We start from the raw sequence: 20,806 nt of genomic DNA, 5'->3' as shown, positions 1-20,806 counted from the left end.
TGAATTAGCTTTATTCAGAGTGGAATATTTTTAGTCGGTTTCTAATGGTGCCTCGATAATGTTATAAATCAAAAGTGCCATTTAAATTCCCCAGAGTAATAGTTAGGGAGTATGGGACCTACATGTACAGATTGCTATATTTAAAATGGATAACCAACAAGGACCTACTGTATAGCACAGGGAACTATGCTCAATGTTATGTGGCAGCCTGAACGGGAGGGGAGTTTGGGGGAGAATGGATACATGTATATGCATGGCTGAGTTGCTTTGCTGTGCATCTGAAACTATCACAACATTGTTAAGTGGCTGTATCCAATATAAAACAAAAAGTTTTTTAAAAATTCCCCAAAGTAACTGGTATTGAAGATTCTTAAGAAAGTGCAAGTTTCCAAAAACAGCAATTATGATGCAATCTCTAGATCCCATGATTTTGATCCCATGAAAAATAATCATTGGTTGGTTCGTATATTATTTCATGTACTTTGAATATTTGATGAACTGTGGGCTAAAAGCTGGTGCTCCAGTTACAAATGAGCCTAACATCTAGGTGTCTAATAATTTCTGGATTTGGATTATTTTGATGTGCAGCTACTACTTTAGTTGGTTCTGAAGCTGCTAATGTTCCAAGATAATTGTTGAAGAAGGAGAAGGAGGAGGGGCAGGGGGAGAAGGAGGAGGAGGGAAGAGGGAAGAAGAAGAGGAGGAAGGAGAGGAAGAGAGAGACAATGGCAGTGACACTGGTGATGAAGATACAATAAAATATAGCTACTTTCTCTTTACACTGAATTCTTTAATTACTGGTGGTGATCAAAATCATGAAGACCATGTTAATGCATAAGATAATTATGCAGTTTTAGAATTTAGTTTCCTGTCAATTAAAAAAAAACACAGTTGATAGGTTGAATCAAGAAATTGGAGGAAGGCAGATAAATTGGGAATTTGGGATTAACAGATAACACTATTATATATATGAAATAGACAAACAGCAAGGTCCTACTGTATAGCACAGGGAACTGTATTCAATATTTCATAATAACCTATAATGGACAAGAATCTGAAAAAGAATATATATATGTGTATATATATATATATATATATACACACATAACTGAATCACTTTGCTTTATATCTAAAACACAGTAAATCAACTATATTTCAATTAAAAAAAAGAAATTGGAGCTGACTCTCCCTCCACCCTAAAAAAGAATAAACTTCAAGTAAATTTCAAAATATAATTTAAAAACTATTTTAAAAATGACCCCCCCAAACCAGAAAAATTAACCTAACCATAATATATTGAAATTATTATTTTTAATAATATATATGAAATGTCATTGCTATTTTTTGCACAAAATACCAGTTCTTATAATGTACCATGTATACTGATACTAAAATTGACCAAGAAGTTGAAAATTTAATTAGGAAGGTCTATAATATTTGGCAGTTTCCAAAGCAAATAAGGATAGGTTTACATATTCATTTTGGCTCCCTTTTTACTGCATGACTTCATTCTTATATGCATACTCATTTTGTAAAGTTAGGCTTCAGATATTTTATCAATCTCCTGATTCTCTACATTTTATAAAGTCAAGATAAAGTCAACATACTTCTAATTATTTTAAACATTCAATTTATTTTAAACATTATAAATCATCTATATTTCATAAATTTTATCAGCACATGGATAAACATGCACATGATACTGCATTCACCAAAGATAATCAGTAAGTTAAAAAAAAATTTTACATGTACTTACTTGAAATAAAAGAATATACCAAGTGAGATAAGCAGTGATGCAATAGATAATCCATGTCCAATTATAGTCAGATAAAACAAATTCAGTGCAGTCTGTAATTTGTATGGATAAAAAAAAAATTAAGGCTCATATCAATACTATAATTCTACATGTGTATAAGCTCAAAATCAATAAAATAACATATTTTTAAAAACATGTGATCTGATAGCCTTACCATTTAGTTTTCAAGCCAATGAGTATTAGAATACATCTGGAATGAAGAATACCTATGAAAATTTATCAGGTGATATCAAGATTTATAAATTGCTCTTTTTATTTAAGAAATTAGGAGTCACATATTAAACATATGAAGAAATAAATTTCTTGATCTACGTTGTATAATATATGAAAACCAACATTTATCATTTTGGAGGACATTGACAATTTTCACTCTATCAGTTTGTGCACCTTAAATCAATGATTTTTGTTTGTTTCTTTAGACTTAAATGCCAGATAAGGCTTTCTTTCCTAACTGAGTTTTTTTTTTTTCGTTTGACAAATTTGAGCCTCCAAAACACGTCTCAGAACAGTAATTTACAGGCGCCTCTGATCTGTACAAATAAAGTTTTTATCTTGGCTTTGAATTTTTCTCTGATTTTTGTCTTTATTCTATTGTAACTTACCATTTTATTGTGTATTTTTATAATTCTCTTCAAACCCTTCTCTGAGTAAGCAAAGAATACATGATTTATAATTATAATAGCTGGCAGTTATCAAATGCTTACTATATAGGCTTGTTAGTTTTCTAAATATTTTCCTTGTATTAAGTCAATTCTTATGAAAACCTTGTGGATGGGTTTAGTATCCTCACTTTACACAGGAGGGGACTGAGGCAGAGAGAGGTTACAGCTTGCCCAAGGTCACAGCTTGTAAGGAGCAGAAACAGGAAGTCAGAAATCAGAACTCAGCTTTAATCACTGTGACAAACGGCCTCAATATACACACACGTGCAAATATATGCAGGCACTTTGTATCGAAGCTTTATTGTTGAGACAAACTGTGACTAACCTTGACTTTAATGTATGATGTTAAAAGTGGGAATGCCAGTGAGGGTGACCTAATAGCCAGTCAGAACGAAAGCCTTCTGCTGAGGGAACTGTGTAAACCCCGCTGGGCTTATTTTGTTTACTTGAGCACAATTCCTGACCGTAATTATAGGAATTCCACCACAGTTGAAAATTTTCTTTTTTCTTACATTTTTAAAGTATGTTTAATTTGGAAAATTCTGAACTTCAATACTGAGACACTGAATTACCTAGCAGGATTGCTTCCTTGGTGTAATGACCAAATCAATAATTATTTCTACGAAGATATTTTTGTTCATTGTTTTTATGATGAAAAGGCTTTACAATGGAATGAACACTAGCTAAATTTTCTCCAATATTGTATCAGCAACTAACTTTTAAAATAGTGTAAATTAAATCTGAATTTATAATTATTACTTACCTTCACTTTCTCATGGGTGTTAACATTACATTGGGTATAATTTGTCCATGTTCTGTTGCTTGCTGGATGTCTAAACCAGTTTCCATCTTGATCACAGATTTTTGTAACTTTTTCTTTAAAATTAAAAAGGAAAAAAGGAAACAGTAATTTAGTTAACCTAGGGTTTATTAAATAGATGTCAAGGATATTTGTATATAAATTTCTGCTTTTACCTGAAGGATCAAAGTCCTGAAAGTAATCTGGGCAGTGCTGCATTGATTCTGTTCCTGCAGCAACATCATTCCAGCACAGCCATCCATCCCAGGTTCTGTTGCAATAAATGCCTTAAGGGGAGAGTAGAAATTAGGGCTTACTAACTCTCTCTCGTTATATAGAAAGACATAAATAATGGTAGACTCACACTGACATGGAATAAAGACTGTCTACTGAAAATGAAGACATCATATAAAATCTTTATAACAATTACTTGGATTATTCACAAAGTAATTATTAGAATAACTAATTGTTAAATTAAATTTAGAAATATCTAAAAAAAATGAGGTTTGGCTTTAATTCTAATTCTCAAATGTAGCTATTTATTTAATAAATCACATGGTCTTTGCTGGTTTTCTTAACCATAAAGTAGTGGTTAATTAGTGTCCCTATGCTTGAAATTCAAAAACTATGGGAAATTGAAAATATGTTTTATTTTAGAAACTGTATTCTTAGGGCAAGTTATAGTATTTTCTGAAGTGAACGGATGAACATTCCAATATTTCCTGTTTCACGACATTAACCCTGACACATACTTATTTAGGTGCCTCCACCAAATTCTAGCTCTTGCTTTCCTTCCTTTTCTTTTCAAATGAAGTAGAGCGTTTAATCTCTCATTCTTTTCTTACCAACATTAAGAGAAAGAGCCTCTTACATGAAAAAATGTAAAGTTTTTTAAAGACATAGAGAAATAAAATGACCAAAATGTTCCAAAGTTATAAGTCTGTAATCAAAGAGAGTAATTTTCCGCCTTGTTAGGTAAGCACACATAGATAGAAACTTGAATGTTGCATGAGATGTTTATTATTATTAACAGATTTGTACAGCAATCTCAGAATCAATCTAGGCTTCACGGAAGCAGAAAAAGTTCTATTGGCCTGAAAATCTAAATAATTCTAGTTAAAAAAAAAAAGCCTCAGATAGTCTGTTTTCCCTCATGAGATTTTCAAACTCATATAAACAGCTTGCATCCACATATTACTAAATAAAGTGCATTTTGTGGCCTATCAGAGAAAAATTTCCTGATACCATTTTAGAAAGCCTCACACACAAGTCCTTATACTGCTCCAAAAGATTCCGCAACACTGGCTGCATGATAGATTGCCAGGTCTAGAATTTTTCCAACTGTGTTGTATGGCATTTGAGTGAGACATGAGTAGGTATTCCATTAAAAAATTATGTAATCAAATAGATTTGGAGAACACAAAGTTAAAATAAACACTTCTTTATAGCAAGATTTTCTAGAGTATTTAAAATTACAAAGTGTATTATGACTCTCCAAGAGGAAGATTTATTATGCAGTGATCTTGAACTTATTTTATCACAAAATTATTTTATTATAAAACCCTCATAAATATATTCCTATTGTTAAACAATTAGATTTGAAGCTAGCTTTCACACATATCTAGATGATTTGGAAGGTGTTAATTCAATAATTTTAAACCAATAACACTTAGTTTTTTTTTTGCGGTACGCGGGCCTCTCACTGTTGTGGCCTCTCCCGTTGCGGAGCACAGGCTCCGGACGCGCAGGCCCAGCGAGCATGGCTCACAGACCTAGCCGCTCCGCGGCCTGTGGGATCTTCCTGGACCGGGGCACGAACCCGTGTCCCCTGCATCGGCAGGCGGACTCTCAACCACTGCGCCACCAGAGAAGCCCAACACTTAGATTTTAATGGAATAAAGTGAGAAGCCAGATCAGTTAACAAAGAATTTGTATACAAATTTTAATTACTTGATAATTCAATCCCTATTGAGCTAATATCACATAGTTTGTCATTGTCTGGCATACTTTAAAGACATGTTTTAACTGGATATATATTGTAATAAAAATATTTTGGCAGATATATCTAACTACTTCTCCGAAGATGAACAAATTGTATTGTTCAGTTAGATTAAGGTTTCAAGAGTTGACCAATGTGGAAAAATTGCTTTTTTTCTCTTTCTCACAAGCAAGTTCATTTTGACAGTTACAAATACTAATAATAACCTACTTTTAACATTTCATGTATATAACAAACATTGTATTTTATACTATCAAATATTTTCCCCCAAAGTTAAATTTTTTGTTTCCACTGATGGTTTAAAGATTTAAAAATATCTAAAGTCTTCACATTTTGCTTTGTTTCACTATGAGTGTTGCATTTTACATTTTGAACATAACTCTGCCTTTAGGGTTGCCAGGTAAAATACAGGACTTGTTTTTGCTTTTGCTAAATTTGGCAACTCTACTTGGTCTTCTCAGAATTGAAGCATATATACGGCACTTAGTAGGCCCTCAATAAATGTTTCAAAAATACCTTAAAAATATCTTAATGGAAACAGAAGCTCTTGGATTTCATTATCTTTGCTACCAAATGTATCACACAAAGTATGTTATGTGCAAAAAAAAAAAAATTATTTGTCATTTTATTAAGCTATTATCAAGGAGCTTTTGAAAAAAAAGACATACAAATCACATAAACTGAAGATCAACTGTCACTGATTTAATCCAAGACACATACTTATTTGATATTTTAAATATCTTTATACCATAAAAAATGTTACTAAAAATATCCCTGTCACACATATTTTTATTAGAATTTTTAAAAACAGGCAAGATAATTGCATCGTGAAATGTTCTTCATAAGTAAATCATTAAAACTGCACATATACCAGAAAAACTAGCAATTAACCCATTTTTAAGAATGGACCTAAGGGACCCATAATAATGTAATGAGGTAGTTTTCTTTCAAAAATATTTTAAATGCATTTAAAATTAGTCATGTTTACCTTCTGTTTGTTGAACAGGGTCTTGCATAATTTTTTGGTAACATTCATATTGAGCCGTCATGATTTTATTTCTAGTAACACCCAACTGAATTAAGTCACCAGGGTTCTCTTCTGATTCTGCTATGACAAGAATCTAAGGGATTAAAGAAAATACAGAATAGTGAGAATGTCTGTGAGAAGCAGTCTGTCACATTGGAAAACAGTAAGTGCAGTGATGTACTGCAGGGTCACCAGGCTCTGGGGGGAAATTCCTGATTTGTAGTGTTTGCCAGTTTCCGTGGTGTAAATATCCCTACTATGTCCAATTTCAAACCACCACCAAGAGTTGCCAATGGCCCCAGTGAGCAGCACAGTCCACAGTTCCCTCTCAGAAGACTGTGGGAGCCAGCTCCAGGCCATGTATCTGGAATGCAGACAGCTGTATTCAAAATTCACCTCTATTTTTTGACCTGGGAGTGTAGACAAGATATTTAACCACCCCCTCTACCACTACCAAAACTTCTGCTTTCTTATTGTAAAATGGGATAAAATAGTATCAAGATAACAGAGGGGAAGTATCTGGCACATGGTAAATGCTTAAAATTGTTGCCATTTTTATAATTACATTTTGATAATCAAAATAATGACAAGTTCATTTATGATGTTGGTAAACAGAATTTTTATTGTATGCACATCAATAAAGGCTTTAGGCAAGGTATATATTCTTCCACTTTAGTAGCTTTATTTTAAGCTTCACTTATACTTTAATTTCTACATGACTTTTTTTCCTGTTTTGTAGCATGAAGCCTGTATAAACCTTTCTTCAACCTTATTTCTTCTTTGCTTTTGCATAATTCCTATTAATTATTTTCCATAAACAGTTATCTTTCTATTCCTATTTTGTTTCCTTATTTTTGATTTTCTATTCTCTAGCAGGAAGTTGAATTTAATTTAAATTTAAAATAAATAGTAAAAGTCCCTCAGTATGTGGCACCACTCAAGTTTCACCATCACCTCACCACCATTTAATATTAACTTTTTAATTCTTTGATTGGTTTTAATCTCTTAATAAAGATTTATGCAGCTGTTGTGCTGCACAAATAATAAATGGAAATTTATAACATCAAGAAAAAATTCTTTCCTCCTGTTCTCAGTTTATAGAATTGCATAAAATCAATATCATTTTTATTCTTACTTAAAAACTCAAGTTTGCACATTGTCTGAATGAATTCAAGAGAAACGGTCACAATTCCTTAAATTACAATAATCGGACTGGTAATCTGTTACAGAACTACCTACAGGGAACCAACTTTGGCCTGTGCAGCTCATTGGCATGCTCAATGGAGGGTGGGAGCTGAAGAAACAGGAATCCTGTTTCTTGAATTTCAGTCTGTTTACTTAAGATAACATCTAAGAAGTGCAGAATTTGGACTGCTCCTAGACTTGAGAATGTTTTTAAATACAAAGGATGACAGGAGAGTAGTTGTGCTTTTTTCCCATTTAGGTTTTCTATATTTTTCTTGAGTTTCTTTGTTTGAATTTTTGTGGGGTTTACTTGGAAACACTACAAGAAAATTATTTGCTGACACAGAATTAGGTGAGATTATGTCTCTGAGTTTCTCAACATATAATAAGAGTATAGTCACTGTTTTAATGTGAAACAGGGAAAAATAGGAACAAAAATTTCTGTAAATAAAAATAAAATTAAATGTCTATGACCTATGACCCCTCGAGTACAGCAATTGCTTTTTAGTCATCCTTAGTCTACCCTCCACCTCCAGCCCCACGTCCCCTGCATATACATGCAGAGGCATGCAGGAGTGCACATACTCACATACACATCTGCCTCAAACTTAGCATCCATGCCTGTCAGAAAATGGGCACTTAATACTTATTTGAGTGAATAGGTAAGGAAATTAATTTAAAACATAGTGCATGATTCCAAAGTGCTTTTCAATCAATACAGGTCAATCAGTTGGCAGAATGGGAGAAAAATCAACAGGTTGGAATTGCTTTTTTAATAGATCTAACTCAGAATCAGCAGGTCTGATTGAAAATATTTCATCTATTACGTACGACTGTACTATAGAGCCATTCCATTTTTCTTTCAAACTCTGGTAATGGCTTTTCTCTGGCGTCCGCACATTTGTGTTCATCATCCCTCCACCCACACTGCACTATCATACTGTTGTGCCTGCTACAGGACTAAAAGCCTAAAAAGGTACACTGAAGGGAAACAAATGATTGCTGTGTTGATTAGATATAAAAATGTACTTAATTTATGCATCCAATAACTACATGTATTTTTGTGTTATTAGCCTTTATCAATTATGGGTATGTTGGAAGTTAAAACAAATAATCATAGATAGGGAGATACATTAGAGAAATTTATGCTTACCATAAGAAAAGGCAAGAGAAACAGAAAATACAGGACACTCTTTTTCTCCATCATTAAAGCCAAGATGAAATATGTTATATAATATAAGTCAAACTGCAATAGAAAATAAAAGAAATATAATTTAGCAATATTTATGAAATAAACATAGATGGCTCTCAATGGAAAAAATGTTAAAACTACACAATAATTTTGCTTTAAGGATTGGATTAATAGTATTACATATTACAAATGTTAAGAGCATCATGGCTTAAAGTACTAAAGAGCTTAATTAAATACATTTTAATTTAACTTAATTAGCCTTACAAGCAGGAAAGCCTCTTACAGATGTATTTTTAAGTAATTAGAAAACATCTCACTTTCTTTACCTTTACCAAAGTTGGGATAAAAAGTACAAAGTAAAAGAGTTTCACGAGAACATAAAAGCACAAATTTTGATAGCATATTTTACTATAAAGCTTACCTTTATTTCCGATAAGTATTAATATTATTTTTAATTTTATGACTCTTCAACAGTTTAAGGGAAAAATTTGTATTTGGGCCAATTTCTTGAGAGTTAACATCCATAAGTCATAAAAATGGCCTTATGATTTAATAGAAATTATTCTTCACTTCAGCATTCAATTTTTTAATCAAAAATAGAAGATTCCCTAAGTCATCTATATTATTAAAATAAGTTTACAGGAGATGGGAAATACCAAATAAAAGTATTTCTGTTGAGTATTTCTAATGATAGATACAGTTCTCTGCTAACTTCTTAATTCTAAGAGACAAACATTGCAGGAGTAACGTGTATAATGCTTACTCCCTCTAAGTTCCATGATCAACATACTCTGGCAGTATTTTTATGAAATATAAATGACCATGGTTTAGTCATAAAATATAGTATTTATTTAACTGAATGAGTAAAAAATATTTTTCAAAGGAGATAAAAATCTAATCAATAGATATTTACCAGTGGACTATGAACTTAGATTTGATTTTGTTAGGAAACATGTCATGATTTTTATTATAGGGCAAATGTTAGAATAAGAATTATAAAAAACTTTTCTTCATTTTACTTAGCATTTGCATTATCACATGCAATGAGAGCATGCCATTAACTAGCACACAGAATCTATGCCATTGCTTGCCCTCATCAATGACTTACCTAGAAGAAACTTTTCTTTTTATTGTAGCAATCTTCCAAATAATGTTTTCTCTTCAATCAGCTACACTGGGCTTTTATTATTAGCTGATCTTTAAAAACTACAACCCCCAAAAAAAAACATAGGAAGAATTCCATTAATTTTAGATGTAAAAAATCATGTTGTAATAGAGAGAAAACAATGAATCAAAGTTTTTGCAATTCAAAAATTAATGAGTTGATATTTTAGTTTTTATTGCATGGAACAATGAGAAAAATCTAATTTTCCAATACTTACATTCACAATTGTCTCCAGACTCAAATCACATTTTCTCTTGGATTATACTCAAAACTGTCTTGAAAAATTTCTTAAATCCAGGGTCATGACCTGAAATATTGATATAATAATTTAATAATATTTCAATGAGCCAAAATCATTTCCATAATAAATTTAAAATTTCAAGGAAAATGCCACTAGAAAAATGATATTTTTATTAAGCTATTCCAATTTTTAAAAATCTGTTTTGCTTACAATATATTTGAGTTTTGTCACAAATATTTGTTGTTTTCCATTATATGGAAAAACTTAATGTCAATTTTCATTTATCCAGGGTGGTCAAAACACTAGCAATTAAATGAATCTTTTACTTAAGTAAATTTCAAAGAACTAGAGTATGATAAAAGGACTTTTAAATTAAACTGTATTTTAAACTTCCTTTGAATAATTTTATCTAATATTTATTGGAATGTGTTAATCTTAGTTACTTATATCTATTTCCCTAGCTTGTGTGGTGTCTCACAGGCAGAAACCATATCTGATTGATCTTTGTATCCTTTGTCTCTGGCAGTTAATTTACATTTGCTGTATAAATCAATGAATAAATAAACAAATGAAACAATAAAGTACTTTAGGATTTTAAGCTTACAATCAGGAATACTAATCATAACTATTAGTGAACTGTCATTTCTTCTATTAGAAGACTTTAAGTAGTGTTTGAATCTATACTGACACTGAAAATTGGGGAAAAAAGTTCTTATATCAGCATGTTTACTTTCCTACAGAATAAAGTCCTTTATTCAGGTTTTGAGTCCTGTGGTCGTTTGGATATTGAATAAGCAGTAGTTTACTGTACTGTCTTTGGAAGTCATAAAGCTTAAGCCAAATTTAAAACATTAGTCGTCCACATTTTTCTGTATTAAATACATATAAAACACACAGATTTACAAGCAGGAATGTAAAGAAATATTGATATTGTTTTATTTGGAAATCATATAGGTTTTTATGAAGCAATGCTTTGATGATTTACATGAGTCAAGACTAAATTACCTTCCATGTGTACATGGACTCAAAAATTGAAGGAAAAAGTGCCTTAAAAAACATGTTTGAAGTTTTCCTATATCCAACATATTTGAAAAACAGTTCATGTAACAGTAGCAGTTATTTTTGTTGCTTATCTAATGGGCTTCAAAATCAGAATTCCAAAAAGTATCTTAGTGAAATATCTCTTAGCATGCAATAGATCATCCTGGCACCAATAATTAAGAGGACTTTATTCAACTCACAAAATATTGATCAGTGCAAGTAATTCCACTTTTACAGCTTTCTCTCTTTACCCTATTCCCTAGTGATCTGGAAAATGGGCTACTAGGGACAAGATTGTATTCTGCACTGTGTAAACTTGTAGCACTCCTAACCAAGGGGGCAGGTTCATGATCTCTGATTTTATCAAGGATGCAGCAGCAAGTTTGGGTGGCAGTCTTTCAAAAACGTGGTGGACACCTGTACTCTTCATTAGATCTAGCAATGTCCATTTCATGTGGTGATCCAATTCGCTTGAGGCATCTACTCTACAAAGGACTCATTAAATTTCCCTACCAGCAGACACATATGGCAAGTGGTAGTTATGGAAGAATCACCTCTTTCACCAAGAGCTCCCTAGGCCAATAATGGAGGGATCATGACTGGGCATATAGATAATGCCATTGCAGATATGTATGAAGGTCAGTTTAGATTGAGCCTCATATTGGTAGGTGTAATGGCATGATTATTACCAGGAGAAGTATGTTTACTTGTACTCCTAGGTTTAGCTTATTGGTTCTTTGTATACAGCCTCTCATATGTTCATTCAGCAAGTGGTTCTCTCTTCTATGTTTAGCTTATTCCAAATTTATCTTTGCTGAAGTTCACTTGATATCAATTGACCTAAGCTGTTAAGTAAATCATTGTAAATTTCTCTGATCTAGTTAAACCATTTACTGACAACTGAGTTGCATGTTGCCTGGTGAAATACATAGTAGCTCCCATTCAATTTGGAGGAGAGATCAAGTACATAATTAAAGGAGGTCAAGTTAAATGACTAAATCTGGTAGTGGATTTTTCCAAGTGAGCTTAGGTTTGTTTCATGGGAAAAGCACTTCTTCAAAACTGAGAAAGCTCTAATTTAAACTCTTAAGTGAATCTGTAATCACAGTGGTACTAGTAGTAGTTACTGGCATTTTCTCTTTCTGCTAGCCTCATGGATCCTATAAATAGCATTTCATTATCACACCTCAAAATTAAAGTGGAAGATTTGGTTCTACTACTAGAAACAAAATAACTTTCTTTACACGTAGAATAAAAAATAGCTTATAAATAGTCTACAAGCTTCTTGACCAAAGAATCACCAAAATAAAATTAAAATGATTGATTTCATCACAGAAAGAACTTTGACTTGAGACCTCAAATAACTTTTGAAATATAGCTTCCTAGTCACTCAAGGCTTTATGTAGCATCATTCTGGGTTCATTTCTTAAAATTTCAGTAGATCTGCAGCCCAAGACAGTTCTACATTTTTTTAAACAGTTCTACATTTCCAAGTCCACAAAGTTTAACCAATCTTCTTGGCTTACTTCAGTGTAAAAACATGTTTTATTCTACATAAACATAATAGATTAGTGTGACTTAATCAATACTAATTTACCAGAACATAAAAGCATAAATCCAGTGCCTTTCAAACCCGCTTCTTATTTTCTCAGATTTTTATTATACATATACACACTTTCCATTAATTTATTTTTCTTAATAATAATTCTTATTTTTAGTTGAGTCACCTAACCCTAATATTAAAAGTGTATGTTCACTCCAAGATTAAGAAAAAAAACCCAACTTTTGTTTTCCACTCCTTCATTTCCAAAATATCTTGGATTTTCAGAGGGCTTAAGCCATATTCTCTCCTCCTTTTATTTATCCAGTCACTATAAAGCTGGCTAACAGAAGCATTTCCCACACGTACCTAATTTGCCGTTAAGTATCCTGAACCTTTGTGTGAGCAAAGTGAGGCTGTTTCCTATCTAGGTACATGCCTTCCTTTATGGCATATTAAACAAGCTACATTTCTCCTGAGTCAAAACAAGGAAAAAGCACTTTTCAATTCCAATATTCTACATGTCTATGACAAATGCAAACTTCTTTCTGTCATTTTATACTATGTGGAACAGATTGTGCCACTAAAACAAGTATCCAAGTACAAGACCTGGTTACCTGTTATTCTCTCCTCACTGCTTATTTTTTGGCAAAACATAAGTCTTTGTGCTAGAATGATTCTTGCAAATTACTGTCTTTACTTCCACTAGAGTCTTTGAGAAAGAAATTCCAGTATAAGGTTTTAATTCCCCACCCCCATCCTGACCTGGAATGTTCCTAACACTTTCAATCCATGAAGCAGTAAGAAAATTAAAATATAAATAGACTTCTCTTTCCTGAAGATCTGTTACTGATGTAAGAAAATCAAACTGTAAGTCCTTTTTTATAGTATGGCTTGGGGTTTTCATTATTTAATGAACAGTTACTAAATTACTGTTGTAACATAAAACAGAATTCCACAGAGTGTGGGTTAATGGATCACCTGTATCAGAATCACCACCAGAACTTGCTGAACACGTGAGAATGTCTAGGGCCCACAACAGAACCTCTGCATCAGATCCTTCAGAACTTTGGAATCTGCACTTTTTGCAAGCACCTGAGGAAATTCATGGCCTGTTAAATTTTGGGAAGCACAATATAAATACATCATCATCATTTGGCCATGTTGAAACCTGGACACACTTATATTCCTCTGTCCCTAGGTACTAGCCAGACTATTTTAAAAGTACTATTAAGTATAAATCAAGCAAAATATTCTGCAGTGTTCTCAGGCATAATTAATATCTGAGAACTTCCAGAGCAAGTTATTCAAATATCCTATTTTAAAACATTTCATGTACTGTTGTAATTATTCCTTTGTACCATTTGTGCCTCTAGATTGTGAGCACAGGAAGAATAGGACATGCATCATATTAATCTCTGTGACTCCACACCCTAGCAAAGTGGGGGCATAAAGAGGGTATATAAAGTATGTTTTGAGTAGGTTACTTACAAAATGAATTTAGTCAAGTTGAAGAAAGCTTGTGTTCTGGGATGTTCTCAACGCTCTCAAACATATTAAAATTTTCTGATACCTTAAAAAAGTCATTGCCTGGATTGTAGTCCAAGAAATTCAGATTCAATTCATCTTGACTGTGGCCCAGGTATAAGCATTTTATCAAATTTCCTAGGTGATACAGGAATATACAGCTAAATTTGAGAACCAGTGGGATAGACAGAAGAATACTGTGGTAGGCAGAATAATGAGCCTCCGAAGATTTCCATACCTAATCCCCAGAATCTGCAATTTTAAGGTTATGGACTTTAAAATAGGAAGATTATCCTAGATTATCGTGAATTATCCTGGTAGGCCTAAACCCAGCCCTTCAAAGTAGAAGAGGAAGGTCAGAGTGATGCAGCAGAAGAAAGGAAGCAGAAGAGATATGGCAACATAAGGAGTTGATGCACCATTACTGGCTGTGCCATGCAGGAGCTCATGTACAAGGACCAGAAATAGGCCTCTAGGAGAGCTAACAGCCAGCAAGCAAATGGGGACTCAACTGTACATCCTCAAGGAACTGAATTTTGCCAACAATCTGAATGAGTCCAAAAGCAGATTCTCTCCAGGATCTTCAGAAGAAAACACAGCTCTGCCAACACCTTGACTTTGGCCTTGTGAGACTTGGAATAGAGAAACCAGCCAAGCCCATAGGACTTCTGACCTATAGAACTGTGAGATAATAACGGTGTGTTGTTTTAAGCCACTAAATTTGTGGCAATTTTTTACAGCTGTGAGTAAAAACTAGGTACAAATACTTACCTGATCAAAAATTAATTTTCCCATCAAAACTAAGTGGTAATTTTCTGCTTCCCAACTGGTCAGTCATTCCTCCTAACTCTAGAATACAGATCTTTTTCAATTTATGATAGGGTTATCTCCTGATAAATCATAAATTGAAAATATCATAAGTCAAAAATGCATTTACTATACCTAACCTACTGAACACCATAGCTTAGCCTAACCTACTTTAAACATACTCAGATCACTTACATTAGCCTACAGTTGGGCAAAATCACCTAACACAAATACTATTTTATAATAAAGTGTTGAATATTTCATGTAACATATTGAATACTATACTGAAAGTGAAAAACAGAAGGTTTTATGAGTACAGAATGGTTAAGTGTATCCGTTTTTTACCTTCATGATCTTGTGGCTGACTGGGAGCTGCAGCTGCTGCCACTGCCCAGCATCACAAGAGAATGTCATACCACATATTGCTTGCCTGGGAAAAGATCAAAATTCAAAGTAGGGTTTCTACTGAATGTGTATTACTTTCACGTTATCATAAAGTCAAACCATTGTAAGTTGGGGACTGTCTATGTATTCATTATACTGCAAGGCAATCACGTTAGCTAGCAGAATTTCTTTCTAGCTGCTCCTAAATTGCTGTGTGATTTTGAGAAAATTGATTCACCTTTTTTTCTGCATGGTTTACCCAACTAGAAAATGGGTACTCAACTTGATCTTTAGCTTCTTGTTTGCTACTGCATCCTTGTTAGAAGAGGTATGCTGGAGTCAGAGAGCCATATTTTCAAACTTAAGCTCTTGCAACACTTAAACTCACTAAATCTATTTCCTGACCTGAAAGTGGGTGTACAAATAGTGGCTGAATCAATGTTGCCTAGAATTTTTATCATAACTCATCTTGTCAGTGTGTTAAATTGGATAATAGATATAAAGAATTTGTCTAATAATAAATACACAATAATCATTAGCTCTTGCTATTATCATTATTACTATATTATTTCAATCAGTTGTCACAATGCTAATCTCAACTGAATGAACCAGCATACATATTTTAGTGATTTGGCCAAGGTCACATAGAAGCTTAGGGCTGACACAAAGCTAAGAACTCAGATTCTCTGACCCTAAATCTGGGCCCCTTTGTCCTACACCATCCTGACTCAGAGGACTGAGTCATTTATTTGGATAATTAAGGTTTAAAAAGTGCAGAATACATTTCTATTTTGCTTATTCAGTTGTTTTATTTAACTGGCCATTCATTCATTGCATTGCATTTTATTTTTATTCATAAGACACATTTATAATTTTTTTCTGGCACAATTTCTTCTTTTAATTCCTTTCCTTAGAAATGTTGTGACATTTGATTTTTTTTTTTTTTTAACTTTTATTAGTAAATGGCTTGACAACTCAGACTTGCCATTCTGCTAAGGTACCAAAATCAAAAGCACATGTATTGTCTCACTTGCAAGCACTTTAAAATGAAGTTTAGATTAAGAAGTACTTCTAGAAATTCAATTAGTCATCTTACCCTATTTCTTGAGCAACTACTTTCACTTAGTTGTGCACGGAGACAGAAGTGAACACAAATTAAGATTTCTGCTCTCAATGAAAATATTTATCAAGTTAGATAGTGGTAATCTTACACTGATTTTAGAGGATTCGTTCAGTACTTTTAAACACAGTCCATAAGAGTCATTCATGAGGTTCTAAAAAAGTATGATTTCACAACATTTAAGACAGGAAGCTAGTGCTGGGCCTCAGTCAGTACATTTTCAATGAGCTTGAGCAGGTTACATACCTTCTCAGGTGTCTCATTTGTAAAACAAAAGAGTAGGATAAGATAAATTTAAATATTGAATAAAGGTTCAAAATTTATATAAAAAGAAAAAAATGGTTAGTATAGGAACAGTTTTGTTGAAAGTAACCCAAATCCCAAGTATCCTTGAAACCAAGTCTTTCCTGAAACTTTTTTCTGGCTCAGGAAGACTTTCTCTAGGTCTCCTACTACCAATTACCCAAAAGGAGTTTGAGTTTGAATCTAAGACAGTGGAAAGTGGACCATTTGGCTAGATGCTCTTTCTTTTGTTACATGGGAATTCAGGGAAAATGTATCTAGGCCAAAAAAAAAATCACATCTTGATTTCACCTCTTCATATACTGCCTCTTTTTAAGAGCCATTCTTACTTTTGAAAGGCCATTTGTAAAAAAAAAAAAAAAAAAAGGGCTAGTTCTCTCTTCTGCACTGCAGAAAATTGAAATTAGAAAAGCAAACATACTTCCTCATAAGCCCCTTTGCCAGACTTCTCAGAATGGAATCTGATCAGTTCACCTAGGCCAAGCTAAACTTATTACCATCATCATTGGAATAGCCTTAATGCTCCTAATACTGGAAACCAACAATTTCTGAAATTTAGCTACATTGGTTTTTATCTCTTTTTCATTTAACAGAAAATGACTTAGGTAAAAATTTAAAAATCATACAGTGCCAAAAATTACAGGACATGTTAAGAAATGATGCAACAATATACCCAACAAGTTAATTAATGAAAGAGTAAGAAAGATTATTACATTTAATTTATCAAAATCCTGTGAGTGACTTAGTATAAAAACACATCTAATATTTAAAAAGGCAATAAAAACTCATAAAAACTTCCAGAAAGTATTTTATTTTTGAAATGACACCTTAGTTTAATAATAACCATTAAATTCCAAATGCTAAGAAAACATATATTGTAAATATTGTCCCATTGCTAATGATACAGTTTTCCTTTTTCCAAAGTTATTGAAATAAAGTAACATCCAACTGATATTTATAATTAGCATAATTGAGGGACAATGTGTGAGGTCAGTTACAAGTAGAGGCAGTAGTTGTACTGGTTACTAATATGAGTAAGATTTCCTGATTTTAAAACCCAACTCAGCCTCACACTTGCAAGTTAAACAACTTCAGTAAGAATAGTTTTCTCATTTGCAAAATAGTTTTTAAACCAAAAGGCTATTGTGAAAATAAAATGAGATAATGTACCTAAACATTTTAGAACACAGTAAATGTTAGTTATTATTATTATATCACATTAAAGTTTTTAATAATATAAGTAAGTTCATACATGTTTTAAGTTATTTGTTACAATTTCAATAGCATTATAGGTGAAAATTAATCCTATATTTCAAGGTGATCATCATAAGCATCTTGACTTTTTATCTTCTGTAGAAATAATATGATTGTTTCTATTGTCATTTAAATCAGTTATGAAAATATTGAGTTAAGTGAATGATAACAAGTATCTTCCAAATATAATGTCCACCTAGTTAATAAGTAACTGCATATTTCCTAATACTGAGCTTATATAAACTAAAACTCTAGCAAATTGTACACATTGTAATCAGTCACACTGTAAAGAATATAACATTGCTAATCCAATTAAAAACAAGATATAAAACCTCTCAAATTTGACTTTAATTTTAGGTTGACTGTAACAGCCTTTACTAACATTGTATTGGAACCAAAAAGAAAAACATTGACTCTATGCTTACTTGCTTATCTAATGAACATTCCAGGGTGAATAGTTGAATAACCATTAAAGAGAGATAATATTGTGATTAAATTTAGGACTTCATTTTATACTCTGAAGTACTTACTCATGGGAATAATTTTCCCATTGTGGACATAATTAGCCATTTCCGGTGATTTTGGTCACCTTCTTTTTATTTGAAAGAGGCAAGTGGCCAAATATCAGCCTAATTAGTAAAAGGTAGGTGGGAACCTGAAAAAAATTGCTTTGTACTTGATGGAACAATCTCCCTCCAGGAGATCTAATATGGAAAGAATTGCTTGCCCAAGAGCATAGAAACAAAATACAACTTTCCAGCTCTTTGGACTACGAGCTTTATACCTATTTCCCTTCCACAAAGTCAGGAATCAAGTTCTATGCGAAAACATGTTTTCTTCCTCAGACAATAAAATCAGAAAGTATATAATTCTGCTGGAGTTTTAATTTGAATTAACATAATAGTCCATCATAAAAGTTATGGTATTTTTGTTATTTGTTTTCAATCTTTCTCAAAAAAAATTTTTTTAAACACCACCTACTAGCATATCTCAGCATTTCGGAACCACGGGAACTCTGTTGATACTGTTGGTCTGGCACACTTTCTTTTTTTCCCTGAAAAAATGAACCTCTCTTTCCACCGGAAAATCTATTCCCTCTGGTTCAAGTGAGGCTGCTCTACTGAGGTAGGAAGTGACTGAAAACTGGTCAGATTAGCACAATCCTCTGATTTAGGTTGATTTAGGCATGAAAATGTGATCCAATCTGTACTGTCAAAATTCTCCCCGGGACATTTCTTTTAATGTTATCAGGGAAAAACCATCAGGTTACATTTTATGCCTAAACAGGATTGATTTGGAGTTTTGTCTCTTGCAACCAACACGTTTCTAACTAACAATTTGAGAAATGCTAGTGTAGTGGAAAGATTACTAAGAAGGTTCCATTTTGCATTCTGCCTAGCTTTACCGAGCCTAAGATAGTTACACTGCCAGCCCCCAATTTCCTGACCTGTAAAATAAGATGACTTCAATCTCTCTTACACCTTGTAATCTAAATATCTCCAAATTGTTTTCTTTTTCACCAAGGCAGGACATCATTATTCATTTCCAAAGCATATTCCAAGCCCAGCCAATATGAGTTCATAAACTAACTTTTTCCACCCAATATATCTATGATGTGATTGTTTTTTTCTAAATTTGAAATAGCCTTAGCCATATATGCCCTTGGATAATCCACAGCTAATATGTGCCTGCAATAAGATATTTATAGCTAATTCAAAAAGTAAATGCAACTCTTACATGAAAACAAGTGAATAAATTTTTGTGACCTTGGGTTAGGCAATATTTTTTGACATGATACCAAAAGCACAAGTGACCAAAAAAAAAAGATAAATTGGACTACAACAAAATTAGAAACTTTCGTGTTACACATGATACCATCAAGAAAATGATGAGGCAACTCACAGAATGGGAGAAAATATTTGCAAATTACGTATTCGATAAAGGACTTGTATTCAGAATATACAAAGAACTATTACTACTATTAGATAATAAAAAGACAATCCAATTAAAAATGGGCAAAATATCTGAACAGACATTTCTCCACAGAGATATATGAATCACTAATAAGCATATGAAAAAAATGTTCAACATCACTAGTCATAGGGAAATGCAATTCAAAATCACAATAAGTTATGAGTTCATACCCACCAGGATAGCTGTAGTGAAAAAGAAAGACAATAACAAGTAGGAAAGGATGTGAAGAAATTGTAACCTTTATACATTGCTGGTGGGAATGTAAAATGGTACAGCTGCTTTGGAAAGTGGTTTAACAGTTTTTCAAAATATTAAACATAGAGTTACCATATAACCCAGCAATTCTACTCTAGATATTTACCTAAGAGAAATGAAAACATATATCCAAAAAACCATTTGTACTTGAATGTTCATGGCAGTATTATTTTTAATAGCCAAAAAGTGGAAACAACTCAAATGTCTATCTACTGATGAATGGATAAACAAAATGTGATATATTCCCCAAATGATATATTTTTTGTCAATAAAAAGAAAGGAATACTTATACATACTACAACATGGATAAACCTTGTCAACAGTAAGCTAAGTAAAAGAACCCAGCCACAAAAGACACATATTATGTGATTCCTTTTATATGAAATGTCCAGAACAGGTAAACCTATAAAAACAGAGACCGTATTAGTGGTTGCTTTGCGCTGGGGGAGAGTGGTAAAGGGGAGTAATTGCTAATGGGTACGGAGATCCTTTTTAGGGTGATGAAATGTTCTGAA

At 32.7% G+C, this 20,806-nt stretch overlaps 1 protein-coding gene across 5 annotated transcripts in view; it reads right to left on the bottom strand.

The window, feature by feature from the left end:
- The window catches only part of CALCRL (calcitonin receptor like receptor), a 104,714-nt gene that overhangs the window by 34,738 nt on the left and 49,170 nt on the right, over positions 1 to 20,806 (bottom strand). For 3 of the 5 annotated variants that reach the window (XM_029225607.1, XM_029225606.1, XM_029225608.1), the window contains 7 exons: positions 10,063 to 10,152; positions 9,789 to 9,886; positions 8,642 to 8,734; positions 6,265 to 6,397; positions 3,454 to 3,564; positions 3,242 to 3,354; positions 1,757 to 1,848 (listed from right to left, as the gene is read on the bottom strand). In XM_029225607.1, the coding sequence (XP_029081440.1) occupies positions 1,757 to 1,848; positions 3,242 to 3,354; positions 3,454 to 3,564; positions 6,265 to 6,397; positions 8,642 to 8,695 (503 nt within the window). In that variant the 5' untranslated portion in view covers positions 8,696 to 8,734; positions 9,789 to 9,886; positions 10,063 to 10,152. Of the gene's footprint in view, positions 1 to 1,756; positions 1,849 to 3,241; positions 3,355 to 3,453; positions 3,565 to 6,264; positions 6,398 to 8,641; positions 8,735 to 9,788; positions 9,887 to 10,062; positions 10,153 to 13,648; positions 13,668 to 20,806 lie in introns of those variants that run through there. The other 2 variants (XM_029225609.1, XM_029225610.1) reach the window with 2 other exon arrangements.

Source organism: Monodon monoceros, unplaced genomic scaffold, assembly GCF_005190385.1.
Source record: "Monodon monoceros isolate NGI ecotype Baffin Bay Population unplaced genomic scaffold, NGI_Narwhal_1 Super_Scaffold_16, whole genome shotgun sequence".
Lineage (NCBI taxonomy): Eukaryota > Metazoa > Chordata > Mammalia > Artiodactyla > Monodontidae > Monodon > Monodon monoceros.
This window is presented reverse-complemented; position numbering and strand designations above follow the sequence as displayed.